The following is a 15,247-nucleotide window of genomic DNA, read 5'->3' on the forward strand; positions in this document are numbered from 1 at the left end:
TCAGATCGCGAAACCACCTGTCATAGATGGAACAGATTGGCAACGGCGGTAATGGCAATGAGCCAGCCAAATTGGGCAGTGCAAATGGTTGGATTATTTTAAATTGAATAGTACAAAGTTTAAAAAAAAAAGGCAAAATGTGGCAAAGTCTGGATGTATTTTAGGTAAAACTGCATGGTTTATAACATGGCTGGAGGGTAGGCAGACACGCTTTAAATTTCAGGGGCAGGAACCCTTCCTGTCCTTTGCACAGCAAGATGGTGGTGGCAGGGTTTTGCCGCCAAATTTTGATGATTCTGCTGGGGCTGCGATGAAAAAAACTGCAAGAATTTAAATTTTCATTTGCACGATTTGCGAAGAGAAATCATGCAATTTGCGATCCGATTGAATGTTTGATTGTAAATCACAACATAAGGGCGCGTGGCGAATCTGCCGCTGAGAAATTACAGATTCACGTTTGAAACGCTGTTATTCGAGAAAATAAAAGATCACAGAGCGTTAAAAACGATAATCCGAGTGAGTCACCCAGCTTCCTGCCGCTTCAGGCTGCTGGTTGTTCACATCTTCCCAAAATCACGCACACACAGAATCAGCCGATCCGAAATGGCGCTTCGCTGGCGAGGGCGGGTTTTTTTGGTCGGTTGCGCGACGTCAGGGCGCAACCGAACGTGCTTGCCTATACCCCGCCCCTCCCCCGGAGGAGGGGTGATGGACAGGGAGGCGGACCAATGAGGGGGCAGGTTGTTTTTCAAACGCGCCAACTGGAAGGCAGATGGTGCCGCGTCGTCCAATCCGGTGGTAAAGGGGCGGTGCTGTGGAGGGGAGTGGGGGAGGGGCAGCTGTGGGGGCCAGCGAGTTAGATTGCCCTGGAAGTATTTTGCTCTTTTATCTCCAGTTGCCCATTGCCATTACTGAGGGAATTCAATCACATTTACTCCTAGTGTTTTAATATACATATAAAAAAAAATCAGGTTCGGACGTGCGACTTTACAAACGCGGGATTTAGTTTCCCTTATTTCCGTTTTTATTTTCTTTTATATATGATATATTAGAAAAAGGGGGGTTGCCATTGGGTGCCCGTCCGTGCGTTGAAGCCTGAGGCCTGCGAATTTTTTTGGGGTGTTTTTTTTTATTTAACGATTTTTTTTAAAAAAAAGAAAACGGGGGGAAATATATTCTCTGGTTTCATTCTTCGAAAATCCTCGCGTTCCCGCCGAAGAGATGTCGAGACCTGTCAGGTTCGTATGTGCAGCATTTTAATTGATGTTTGAGTGGGAGATACCGTGCGAATTTCTTTAATTTCTCCCAGGTATTTGTTTCTTAAAGCGGGTCTGCGCCTCAAAAGGCGAACGCCTCCCCTCTTTTTTTTGTTTGCGCGATGTAATAATTTCCTTAAAATGCGTGTTGGTGTATGTGTGTGTTTTCTTTTGGCCAAAATATATTTTTGCAGTGTTCATTTTCATCCCTGGATTAAAATCATCAAGCCCTCTTCCCACTATTTTGATTGGTATTATGCAACCGTTTGTGCTCTCAATTGACCAGAATGCTAAACCTAATGAAATCCAATTTTAAATTGCATTTGGATTCAATCGTTTAGGTTCAATTAAGGGATTTGATCCCATTCTATGTTTTATTCCAAGTTGATCTAAACCTTGCATATGCATGGCAGTGTATAATTGAAATAACATTTGTGGGGTTTTTTTGACAATTTGATTCCAGTAAGATTTATTAAGCAGAGTCAGCATCTGGGTCTCCATTTTGAATTGTGTCTTTATAAAAGACATGTGGTTTCTGGGAAGTTGGAGGAACAAATGGGCTCATGCTGTGACTGCATTCCAAATACTGTTCTGAATTCCTTGTGAAGTAAATAGGAAACTTAAGACTTTTAAGTCCAGTGATGGCACTAAAGGCACCTGAGGAGTATCGTGGCAGATTTTTGTTTTATTTAAAGTAAATTAAATTTCTACCTGTAGTCTGCCTCTTTGGGCTTGAGTTCTATGGCTGACTGGAAATGAGCAAAGGGTGTGTTTGGAGAGAAAGGATAGAATGTGCAGCCATAGTTCCAGATGTATTCATTTTCAAGATGGTTCAGAATACAGACGGAAAACACTTTTCCCCCCTCAAAAAGGAGCCATCAGTGTTACTTTAAATCTACCAGTATCGTTTCTATTTTTGACAGGATAATCTTTTTAGGTAATAATAACAGTGCGGGAAACACTCAACAGGTCAGTCAGCATCTGTGGAGAGAGAAACGGAGTTAATGTTTCAGGTTGATGATCTTTCATCTGAACTGGGACTTTTCAGTTATTTCAGATTTCCAGCATCTGCAGGTTTTTGCTTTTGCATTTATCTGTCAGGTCATATTTTTGGACATTCCAAATGGCTAGAATTGTTATAATTCAGCATGCCAGTAAAGATCCAAGGAGCACACAATCTACATAAATATTGTGCAACAGAGAGCTAGGTGGTATGAGAGTACCAGAACTGGATCTTTGCAAAAATCTATAGTTATTGTTTTCTTTGAATTAGTGGCAGTTTGGGCAATTATTAAGGTAATTTCAAAATGTAACTTTAATCTTAAAATTTCTCCACAATTCTAGCCTGGTAGTAAGTGGATTTACAGTAACTACAACAACAACTTGTATTTATCTAGCATCTTTAATGTGATAAAACATCCCACAGCGCTTCACGAGCATTATAAAGCACAATTAACTATTTTCCATTATTTTTCTTAGGAATAGGAAGGTCATTGACTACTCACAGTTTGAAGACTCTGATGGTATGTACTATGCATGACATCAGGTAATTTGAAGTAGCTTGTCTTGTGAATTAAAAGAAAACAATTCCTTGAGGCCGCAAATTCATAATGTATACTTCCATGGCACCATCTACTCAAAAACCGCACTTGCATTTATGTAGTACTTTTTAATGTAGTTAGATCAAGGAAGTTTCACAGGAGCATTATCAAACAAAATTTGATACCGAACCACATAAGTTGATATTAGGACAAATGACCAAAAGCTTGGTCAAAGAGGTAGGTTTTAAGGAGTATCTTAATGGAAGACGGAGCACTGGAGAGAGATGGAGTGGTTTAGGTAGGTAATTGCAGAGCATAGGGATTGGGCTGCTGAGGGCACTGCTGCCAATGATGGAACGAATAAATCGGGGAATGTGCTGGAGGTCTGAATTGGAGGCGTGGAATTCTGGGAAAGGGTTACCAAGATAGGGAGGATGAAGCCATGAGGGATTTTAAAACAAGGCTGAGAATTTTAAAATTGAGGTGTTGCCAGACAGGAATCCAATGTAAGTCATTGAGCACAGGGGTGATGGGTGAACAGGGGTATCATGTGAATTTTTAAAAAGAATCACTCCTAATTTCTTGAAGCCACTAATTCATATTGTATGTTTTCATGGTACTGACTATGGGCAGCAGTGTTTTGGATGAACTCGAGTTTATGGAAGGGGGGAGGCCGACCAGGAGAGCGGTGGTATAGTCAAGTTACAACAGCGTGGATGTGGGTTTCAGCAGATGAGTGGAGGCAGGAGCTGAGATGGGCAATGCTACGGAGGTGGAAGTAGGCATTCTTGGTGATGAAGTGGTTATGTGGTTGGATATGCATCTCTTGGTCAAAGACGACACCAAGGTTGCAAGTGGTTTGGTTTGGTCTCAGACTGTGGCCAGGGAGAAGGTTTGGAATTCGCTATGGAACATAGTTTGAGGTGGGGACTGAAGACCATGCCTTTGGTTTCCCCAATATTTAGTGAGGTGCATATTTCTGCTCATGCAGTACTTGAAGTCATACAAAAAATGTGGCAACACTCTGGGGGTTACCATTGACCAAAAACTGAACTGGAGCAGCCACATAAATACTGAGCAGGTCAGAGGCTTGGAATTCTACGGTATGTAACTCACCTGACACCCTAATGCCTGTCCATCATCTACAAGGCACAAGTCAGGAGTATGACGGAATACTCTCCATTTGCCTGGATCAGCTCCAGCAGCACTCAAGAAGCTCGACACCATCCAGGACAAAGCAGCCCGCTTGATTGACACCCTATTCACTATCTTCAACGTTCATTCCCTTCACCATTGACGCACAGTGGCAGCAATGAGTACCATGTACAAGATGCACTGCAGCAACTCACCAAGGCTCCTTAGACAGCACCTTCCAAACCCACAACCTCTCCCACCTAGAAGGACAAGGGCAGCAGATGCATCGGAACACCACCACCTTCAAGATCCCCTCCAAGCCACACACCATCCTGACTTGGAACTATATCGCCGTTCCTCCAGTGTCGCTGGGTCAAAATCCTAGAACTCCCTTCCTAACCGCACCTTTGGTGTACCTACACCCCAAGAACTGCAGTGGTTCAAGAAGGCAGCTCAGCACCATCACCTCAAGGGCAATTAGTGATGGGCAATAAATGCTGGCTTAGCCAGCGACGCCCAAATCCCATGAACAAATAATTAAAAAGACAATAGAGGAGTCGGACTGATGGTGAAGAAGTAGAGGTGGCTGTCGTCAGCGCATATGCGAAACCTGATCTGTTTTCAGATGATGCTGTCAAGGGGCAGCATGTAAGTGAGAAATAGGATTGGGTAAAAGACAGATCATTGGAAGACTCCAGAGGTAATGGTGCGGGAGTGGGAAGAGAAGCCATTGCAGGTGATTCTATAGCTATGACTGGAGGAATAAGAATGGAATCGGGCGAGGGCAGCCCTACCTATCTAGTTGATGGAGGAGAGGTGTTACAGGAGGATGGTTTGGTCAACTGTGTCAGTGGCTGCAGATAGGTTGAGAATGATGAGGAGGGGTAGTCACAGTCATAGGAACACATTTGTGACTTTGATTAGGCCAATTCGGCACTGTGACAGGGTTGGAAATCTGATTAGAGGGATTCAAACATGGAATTATGGGAAAGATGGACACAAAGATGGGGGAGGTAGTGGTAAGGAGTCTCCCATTTAAGATGAGGAGGAATTTTTTCTGAGGGTCATTAATATTTGGAATTCTCTTCCCCAGAGAGCAGTGGAGGCTGGGTCATTGTCTAACTCCGCTTTGAATATATTCAGATTTTTGATCTACAAGGGAGTGAAGGGTTATGGGGGCAGGCAGAAAAGTGAAGTTAAGGCCACAGTCAGATCAGCCTTAATCTTATTAAATGGCCGAGCAGGCTAGAGGGGCTGAATGGCCTATTTCTGCTCCTATTTCTTATTTAATTGGACTAGCAATAGAGACCCAGGCTAATGCTCTGGGAACACGGGTGGCAGTTGGTGGAATTTAAATTCTGTTAATAAATCTGGAATGTCTTAGTAATGGTGACCATGAAACCATTGTCGCTTGTCATTCTTTATTCGTTCGGGGGATGTGGGCATTGCTGGCTAGGCCAGCATTTATTGCCCATCCCTAATTGCCCTTGAGATAGTGGTGAGCTGCCTTCTTAAACTGCTGCAGTCCTTGGAGTGTAGGTACACCAACAGTGCTGTTTGGAAGGGAGTTCCAGGATTTCGACCCGGTGACAGTGAAGGAATGGCGATATAGTTCCAAGTCAGGATGGTGTGTGGCTTGGAGGGGAACTTGAATGTGGTAGTATTCCCATGCATCTGCTGCCCTTGTCCTTGTAAGTGGTAGAGGTCGTGGGTTTGGAAGGTACTGTCTGTCAAGGGAGCCTTGGTGCATTGCGTCTTGTATATGGTACACACTGCTGTCACTGCATTGGTGGAGGGAATGAATGTTGAACGTAGTGGATGGGGTGCCAATCAAGTAAGCTGCTTTGTCCTGGATGGTGTCAAGCTTCTTGAGTGTTGTCGGAGCTGCACCATTCCAGGCAAGTGGAGAGTATTCCATCACACTCCTGACTTGTGCCTTGTAGATGGTGGACAGGCATTGGGGAGACAGGAGGTGAGTTACTCACTGCAGAATTCTCAGACTCTGACCTGTTCTTGTAACCACAGCATTTATGTGGCTGGTCCAGTTTCTGGTCAATGGTGACCCCCAGGATGTTGATAGTGGGGTTTCAACAATGGTAATGCTGTTGAACATCAAGGGGAGATGGTTAGATTCTCTCTTGTTTGAGATGGTCATTGTCTGGCACTTGTTTGGTGTGAATGTTACTTGTCTCTTATCAGCCCAAGCCTGGATGTTTTCCAGGTATTGCTGCATCTGGACACTGGTTGCTTCAGTATCTGAGGAGGCACGAACAGTGCTAAACATTGTACAATCATCAGCAAACATCCCCACTTCTGACCTTATGGTGGAGGGAAAACCCATCCACTTCATTGATATCCTTTTAGGGAAGGAAATCTGCCATTTTTACCTGGTCTGGTCTACATGTGGCTGCAGACCCACAGCAATGTGGTTGACTCTTAAACTGCCCTCTGAAATGGCCCAGCAAACCATTCGGTTGGGATGGGCAACAAATGCTGGCCTTGCCAGTGACACCCACATCCCATGCAAGAATGTCTTTAAAAATTGGAACTTTGGTAGGGTCAAAGAGTTTGAAGATGGGGTGGTAGCTTGCAATGACAAGTCAGGAGTGGGTTTTTTGAGGAGAGGGGTGATGGCAGATTCAAAGGCAAAGGGGCAGTGCCTGAGGAAAGAGCATAGTTAACACGTTCAGATAACGTGGAGGCTTGAAAGAAAAGTTGGGTAGTTAGTAGTTTGGGAATAAGGTCTCATGGACAAGATAAAATTGGGAAATGTCACAGCTAAGCACTGACCTGTTTTCATTTGACGTCTATTTATCCATTTTTCCAGGGCAGGATTCTTACTATTTTGTTTTGTTTTCCTTTTCCCTTCTCTTTTTCCCCCTGCCTCCTTCCCAACCCAATGACAAATGCATGATGCTTTTACTACCCTTCCCTTCTGCTGCAATTATAGAGACAGGGAGTAGAACCTGAGCATCTTGGTTTGTATGGCATAACTTCACATTAGACAGTGAATATACAAACGGCCCTCACTGGACTGAGTTTTTTAAAAAAAGAACTGTAACTGAGATTGCCCATTGGAAGCTGAGGATCAAAGAATGCAAATGCCTACCACGATAAGTTGATCTTGATTCTGTGAACTTGACCTTTTGTAGTAATTAACATGGGTTTTTAAAAAGCAAATATGTGCCCACAATCTTTGTATGGCAAGAAGTTAGTTTATCCTGTTAACTTGTTCATTGGTGCCACACACATACCTTGACAAATTATGGAAGAGCAGACTAAAGCTCTGCAGCATACAATTCCCATGTAACCTATTGAAAACAGGACTTTATTTTTAATTTTATTTAATGCCTTTCATATCCTCTGGACACCCTAAAGTGGCGTAAAAGCTGTAGTAGTCAAACATGGTAGCTAATTTGCATACAGTAAGTTCCAGAAACCGCCACATGATAAATGATCTAAATTTTAGTCTTAGTTGAGGAATAAATCTTCAGGATATCTGAAGACCTCCCCTGCTCTTCTCTGAACAGTGGCTTGTGCTTTTATTTATGTAACACCTGAGCAGGTAATTTACCATTTCATCTGAAAAATATCACCTGTGACAATGCAGCACTCCCTCACGACTGCACTGAAATGTGAGACTAGGTTATGTGCTCAAGTTACTGGACTTTAACCCACAAACCTCTGACCGGTGTGAGTACTACCAAGGATCCTTGTAGTATCCAACTATGTACTGATGTAAAAGAAAGTTATGTTGGCCAGTGGTATTCATATGACTCTGCTTATTTTTTTAGCAGGTTTAGCCAAAAGCGATCATCATTCCAAATGTGTGTCTATAAAGCAACTTCTGCATTATAATTATGCAGTTTAACTGGGTTTCCCATCAATGGGAGTACAAATAGACTAAATAGAATGAAGCTTAATGACAGACCTGATTTCAAAATGGCACTGGCAAAACAGGATTGGTAATATTCTATGCAGAAGTTGTATGTCATTTGTCCAGCAATTTAATATCATACGAGCTGAGCTGAGGTTGTGCATTTATATAAAATGAATTGTAGTGCTGATCTGCATTGCTGTTTTGGGTTGCGACTATTTTGTTTTAAAGACTTCTGTACAGATCAAACGTATGCATGCTTATTTTGATCCACTTTATTACTAAACAGTTCGATTTAGTGTGCATGCATCTAAATTTTTTTTCTGGTAAGTTTTTTTTCATGTGATCAGTGTTTTAAGTAGAGCAGTGATTCAAGGCAGCGATACATCTTCGGACTTGGATGGGTTTTCACATCTGAACTACTTTTGTTCTGTATTACGTGTCGATTTTTTAATTTGAGCCGCACTAGTGGCTCTGTACAGTAGTACATAATATCCCGGATTGTGTAGTCAGCGGCGAAGCAGTGCCGCTCATTATGCTTACAGCTGCCCACAGATCTTGCGAGCTTTTGAGCAACGAGTTGGGGTTATTAGAGATCCTTTCCAGCGTAGTGCCTCTACAGGGTAATCTGAGAGAGAGCAGGGCAAATAGCAGCATGTCTCTTCAGCTAATCAGATTAAAGAATCTTCACCCAAGGTGTGAAGAATTAAAACCAGGAGGTATAAATTAGAATATTTGATTCACTACGATCATGTACAAAAAGTGAAATAGAGGGAAAGAAAGATGGAATTGAGGGAGATAAGAGACAAAGGTTAAAAAATAGTTTTTAAAATTTAAAATCAACAATTAAATTTTGAAGTAATGAGACTGCACACTTGGAAAATTACATTTTCAGCATCCAAAGTGATTTGGCAGTTATTAAGACTAATAAACTAATAAGTAATAAAAAGACAGAGTAAGAGTTTCTATAGATATTTTTTTTAAAAAAGGAAAGAGTTGACAAAGTGAGCATTGGTCCTTCAGAAAGTGGGTCTGGGAAATTAATAAGGGAAAGTAAGGAGATGGCAGGTGAATTGAACAGGTATTTTGCATCGGTGTTCACTATAGAACATACAAGTAACATCCCAGAAATAGCAATAAATCAGGAAATGGAAGGGAGGGAGGAACTCAAGAAAATTACAATCACCAGGGAAGTCATACAGAGCAAATTGTTGGAGCTGGGGGCTGACAAGTCCCCAGCTCCTGATGGACTTCATCCTAGGGTCCTAAAAGAAGTGACTAGTGAGATAGTTGATGTGTTGGTTTTAATTTTTGTAAATTCCCTAGATTTGGGGAAGGTTCCATTAGATTGGAAAATGACGAATGTAACTTCTTTATTCAAAAAGGGAGGAAGACAGAAAGCAGGAAACTAGAGGCCTGTTCGCTTAACATCTGTCATAGGGAAAATGTTAGAAGCTATTATTAAAGACATTCTAGCAGGGCCTTAGAAAAATTCAAGATAATCAGGCAGAGTCAACATGGTTTTGTGAAAGTAAGATCATGTTGAACCAATTTATTTGTGTTCTTGGAGGGAGTTGCATGTGCTGTGGAGAAAGAGGAGTACTGTACTTAGATCTCCAGAAGGCATTTGATAGGGTGCCACATCAAAGGTAAATAAAAGCTCATGGTGTAGGGGGTAACGTATTGGCAGGGACTGAAGGTATGGTTGCTAAATTTGCTGATGAGACAAAGATAGGTAGGAAAGTAAGTTGTGAAGAGGACATAAGGAGGCTGCAAAGGGATATAAATAGGTTAAGTGAGTGGGCAAAGATCTGGCAAATGGTGTATAATGTGGGAAAAAGTGAAATTGTCCATTTTGGCAGGAAGAATAAAAAAGACGCATATTTAAATAGTGAGAGATTGCAGAGCTCTGAGATGCAGATGGATCTGGGTATCCTAGTACATGAATCACAAAAGGTTAGTATGCAGGTATAACAAGTAATTAGCAAAGCTATCGTTTATTGTGAGGGGAATTGAATGCAAAGGTAGGGAGGTTATGCTTCAGTTATGCAGGGCAATGGTGAGACTGCATCTGGAGTATTGTGTACATTATTGGTCTTATTTAAGGAAGGATGTAAATGTGTTGGAAGCAGTTCAGAGAAGGTTTACTAGACTAATACCTGGAACTGGCAGGTTGTCTTATGAGGAAAGGTCAGACAGGCTCGGCTTGTAACTGCTGGAGTTTAGAAGCGTAAGAGGCGACTTGATTGAAACATAAGATCCTGGGGGATCTTGACAGGGTGGATGTGGAAAGGATGTTTTCACTTGTGAGAGCATCTAGATCGCTATTTAAAAATAAGGGCTTGCCCATTTAAGACTGAGATGAGAAGACATTTTTTCTGAGGGTTATGAGTCTTTGGAACTCCATTCCTCAAAAGGCAGTGGAAGCAGCGTCTTTAAATATTTTTAAGGCGGATAGATTCTTGATCAGCAAGGCGGTGAAAGCTTGTCGGGAGTAGGCAGGAATGTGGAGTTGAGGTTACAATCAGATCAGCCATGATCTTATTGAATGGCGGAGCAGGCTTGAGGGGTCGAGTGGCCTACTCCTGCTCCTAGTGCGTATGTATGACTTATTATATAAATTCATTTACACCTGAATGCACCAACCCTAACAGCACAGCAACTTCACACCCTTCATGTATTTTAATACTAAATCTCTCTGAAGCTTGTGAAGGAGCTCGGTAAATCAGACAGTAGCTTCCAGAATTCAGTGTTCTAATGTTTGCATATTTGCAATAAATGTTAACGGTGACTGCTGATAGCCTCACCATTATTCCTATTGTAAAATCCGGATTAGCGTGATTACTCATTGGACCACACAAGCCATGAGGTTCTCGGGTTGAATCCCTATTTTTTTTTTAACCATGTTAGCGGATATCAACCGGATTTGTGTTGAAATAGGACAGTTCGCCTCCAATCTATGAGTGAGGAGTGAAAAATTGGCCCAGATCTTTGATTCTGATTGCTATCCTGACACGTTGGTAGTGTATGCATGTGGGTCCTGTAAGGACAGGATCATGTATGGTTATGATAACTTGTGGTTGAATAATCTGCCAGTACTTGCTGTCCTGACTAGTACATCCAGTGTAAACACTTGTTGAGGTTACAAAGGGCTTTGCTCCCTGTGGAACCAGGGGTCAATGCCATCAAGGGAAGAATGGTTTGAAGTGTGAAAATAGATCAGGGTGTGGGGACAATGTACTAATTTGCATGTAATTGTTAATCCTTGCTTGCAAACTGTTCTATTAAATGGCAGCACAGTCACAAAAAAATAATCCTTGGAGTGATCTTGGGATTCTATTCATTGTGGTTTAACTTGTTCACATGTATGAATTACTATAAATGAATCATATGTTTGATTCAATTCATCTTCTTTAATCTGGCAACTGACTGCAACTCTGTACCAGTCGCTGTCTCTTCTCATTTGTTTCTCTCCTGCATCAAATTAATTTATCTTCATATCTGACCTCTCATTCTTAGTCCCGTTATTTGTTTTTCTGATAATTCTGAAGTGTTTTCTGAAACTCTGTGTAACCAGCAGTTTCTATAAAATTCAGCTGCTAACACTGATCTGTAGCAGTTCCCACCTCCATGCTCCATTAGACATTTATTTTTAAAAATATTAAACACCAGGATGTTGTTGCGATAGCAAGTGAAGCAACCAGCAGCCTCATAATGGCAGTTTGTTATCACAGCCTGCTTTCTGAAACATGCATAGAAATGCAACAATCATCTTTACCATTATAATAAAAGCAAAATACTGTGGATGCTGGAAATCTGAAATAAAAACAAGAAATGCTGGAAATACTCAGCAGGTCTGGCTGCATCTCTGGAGAGAGAAGCAGAGTTAACGTTTCAGGTCAGTGACCCTTCTTCAGAACTCTTCTTCAGTTCTGAAGAAGGGTCACTAACCTGAAATGTTAACTCTGCTTCTCTCTCTACAGATGCTGCCAGACCTGCTGAGTATTTCCAGCATTTCTTGTTTTTATATCATTACCATATTTGGTTGCTTCTATGGCATAGTCATATAACGTTTTGGGTAGGAACTAATTGAATCTGGACCTTGCTTACAATGTACTGGCTACCAGTTTCATGTCTTGATCAATAGGATTTTCTCCTCTCCCAACTTGGTAAACTCTGTCATTCTGTTATAGTGAATGTAAGGAATTGGAAAAATAGCAAAATTAACTAGAATCTCTACTTGCAGATGAAGCTTATGGAAGAGATTCACCCCCTCCAGCTAAGAGAGCACGAGCATCTCCCAGGGAAGGAAAAAACAAACGAAAGTCTGCAAAAAATGCACGCGATGAAAGGTAACCTATAAGGGAACTCCTTCAGTGTTCATGTTTTGGTTTTAAAGGATTATCTCGTAAATTGTTACATTTCTGAAGGATTGTGTTGTGTGGGTGCATGACTTTGTGTAGAAGACTGTGTTTAATTTCTTTTCAAGAGTAGAAAGTGGTATGCTTTGGTTTGTGGTTTCTTGGTATTGGGCAGCAGTGTTGTTGGTAAACATGTTGATTGTGCTCTGAGGCACATTTTATATTTGACTCCAGCAATCCAGATGAAAAGTATCAGTATCTTGGCTGACTTGTTGGCTGTCCATCCTTGACCTTAATGGCCACAAAAGAGATTGTCTCAAGTTGAATTGGTGGATTTCATGAACAAGTATTAATTGAGTGTTGGCAATTAGAAACCCAATTCATCATGGGTTCATTACCAGAACTGAAGATCAGTTTTGTTGGCACAATGCATCATTGTCAAAGTTGGGAAAAAGTTGCAGCTATTGATATTTATCAGTGCAGTGTGTGTATATAAATCTTTTATGTTGACGTGTACTCTCATTTATTTGACAGTGAGGAATCAGATGACAAGCTGTATGAGAAGGACCTGAAGGCTGCCATTGCACTGTCCAAGAAGGAGACATCCCATTCACCTGGTGGGTTTACATTAAACTGTATGGTACAGGTTAAAGGTCAGACCGAAGGAAGCAACCTAATGTAAGTGTAGTTGTATGTCTCATCGCTCTGCATTTCTAGGTTTTGATTATTCCTGGAGGCAAATATGCCTACACATTGTTATGAATTTTATCAGCTGATAATGGGGGTTTTTGTAGGGGAAAGAAAGTCTTTGGATCGTGGGACATAGGTGTGTTCAATCAACGGAAAAACATTGCCAAACTAGGATAGTCTGTCATCCTTAGCTGATAATTCATAACAGCAAAACTGAAGAAATTTGAAGAAAAATAATGAAAAATAAAATTAAAGAAGCTTGCAATAGGAGAGAGAAAATTAAGTGCGACTTTTTCATCTGATACTCGAATTGCTGAATGCAGTTTTATGATTCCTGTCGGGTGCTTTACCTCATCAATACAAAATTCTAGTGGGTAGTAATTTTTAGTTTGTAACAATTTAGCAATGGGGAAAAAAACTTTCATCTGAAATTGAGAGAATATAACTTTTTTTCCAAAATACGTTCTATGCCAAAACTTAGTGGTAAGTTTATGCTAGGTGACTGCTTTCTTGTACCTACAGATCTGAACTCTCATCCCTCTCAACTTGAAATTCAAACACTGTAAAACTTACAGCACGTTTCTGCAATTATTTTTGTTTTAAGATCAGTGGCAAATCATGGAAGTGAATTATAACTGTTAAAGGTCACAAAATGGGACACTACAGTAGCAGTTTTCTATGCAAGTTCCATGTTTTTCCTCATTCGGTCTTTTTATTTTTTGTGCATATTTGTATGTCTTTCAGTTTATCTTTGTGGACGATTGGTGGGCCGGTGCACATTTGTTCTTTTTTCCTTTTGTGTGTTTCTCATACCATTTTACAAGCCTCGTGGGTCTTGCAGATTACGAACAGTACTGAATGACTTAACCTGATTTTGAAATAACAAATGACAGTGGTACATCTTGGAATGAACTAATGCTTGGTAAACAGATGCAGGGTTTTAATTTCCCTACCTCCTTGATTCCAGATTAGCATCATAGGACAGAGGCTGCAGCAAGGGTGGGTTTGGAATGGCAGTATCATTGGGGAGTGGTATTGCACCTCCTAGAGCCCAAGGGGAAACAGAATATTGGCTGATGTACAGATGCAGGCCGGATTGTCAGTTTAGGATCGATTAGTTTAGAAGTGATTTGTTCCTGCCATTGTGCTCAGCTAGTAGTGGATTGTTCTGGCCTATGAACTTTGACCGGAGCATTGATGTAGAAGAGAGTGTGCTTTCAATTTTACTGTTCCTTTACCTTCTGTTAAAAATAATAATCGCCGTTAATCTGTGCTCATTTAGCAGCAAGGCTAAGACATTGTCTCAGTTTCAGTGCTAGATTACCTGATTTAGTATTCTCTGCTTGGCTGGCATGAAACATCTGCAGATGCAGTTCCTAAAATGATCAGCAGTCCAGTTTGCTTTAGTACGAATGTTCTGTAATTTACTTTCAGATGAGGACATGGGGAGTGAGGAAGATTTGGACCATGGTGACAGTGATTATGAGGCTTCGAAGAAAAAGGGCAAAAAAGGAAAGAAGACTAAAGCAGAGAAGAAAGAGAAAAGGACACCCAAAAAGCCCAGGAAAGTATCTGAAGGTAAGTTGCATCTTGTGTTTAAGATGAACAAGAAATAGGTATTAACAAAGAGATTGGTATTGCTGCTGATGACTGAGAACTCCCCAGAAAATACAACAGGAGGGAGGAACTAAAGCCCAAAAAAGAACATCTCAAAAATCTGGGGAAAGGGCCATAGGTGGGTTGTGCTGTGGTCCTTGTGAAGTTCAGATTGGGCTAAGAAAGTGTGCAAAGGCTTTTGGTGGAAGACAAGGCACTTTCCATAATGTCTGGATTTGTGGTACAATTTATTTATATTGTGCAGGCAACAGGTTATTATACAAAAATACAACCTTGTATGTAGAGCAAGGTTAGTTAGTTGAAGGCTTGGTTCAGATTTGTTTATTGCAAAAGCTCTACCCTGAATGACTTTAACCCTAATCTTGCCATCACTTGACATGAACCTTCTAGTAGGGGCTTAACGTGTAGCTATTAAGAGCAGAAACCCTCACTGATTTATCTTTTTATTCCTGTACCTAATCCTAGGATGCTAGCCAAAATCATCAAACTCCACACAAATTAAGGGATCTATGTGGTCTGTAAGACTCAATGGTGCAGTACATTTAACCCTGAAAATCAGGATCAGTTTAAAAACTTGATATCAGAACTACAATTTCACTGTTCAATTTTGTGTTCCTCTTAACCTTTGCCTAGTTAGCCATTCCCTTCTACATGCATGGGTCAAAAGCCTGCACGGATTCACCACAACAAAGCTTAACATTTTCATTGCCCTCCATCCATACTCGTGCAGTTATAACAGGAATCACTGGGCATTCATTAGGAGTGTGAAAC

The 15,247-nt window shown here is 41.2% G+C and overlaps 1 protein-coding gene across 1 annotated transcript in view; it reads left to right on the plus strand.

Annotated features, from left to right (window-relative positions):
* Nucleotides 1–853: 853 nt before the first annotated feature.
* nucks1a (nuclear casein kinase and cyclin-dependent kinase substrate 1a) overlaps nt 854–15,247 on the plus strand; it is a 37,155-nt gene continuing 22,761 nt past the window's right edge. The window contains exons 1-5 of the mRNA XM_068057362.1: nt 854–1,238; nt 2,736–2,779; nt 12,055–12,160; nt 12,704–12,786; nt 14,294–14,437. Of these exons, the coding sequence (XP_067913463.1) occupies nt 1,222–1,238; nt 2,736–2,779; nt 12,055–12,160; nt 12,704–12,786; nt 14,294–14,437 (394 nt within the window). The 5' untranslated portion in view covers nt 854–1,221. The remainder of the gene's footprint in view (nt 1,239–2,735; nt 2,780–12,054; nt 12,161–12,703; nt 12,787–14,293; nt 14,438–15,247) is intronic.

Source organism: Heterodontus francisci, chromosome 25, assembly GCF_036365525.1.
Source record: "Heterodontus francisci isolate sHetFra1 chromosome 25, sHetFra1.hap1, whole genome shotgun sequence".
Taxonomy (NCBI): Eukaryota; Metazoa; Chordata; class Chondrichthyes; order Heterodontiformes; family Heterodontidae; genus Heterodontus; species Heterodontus francisci.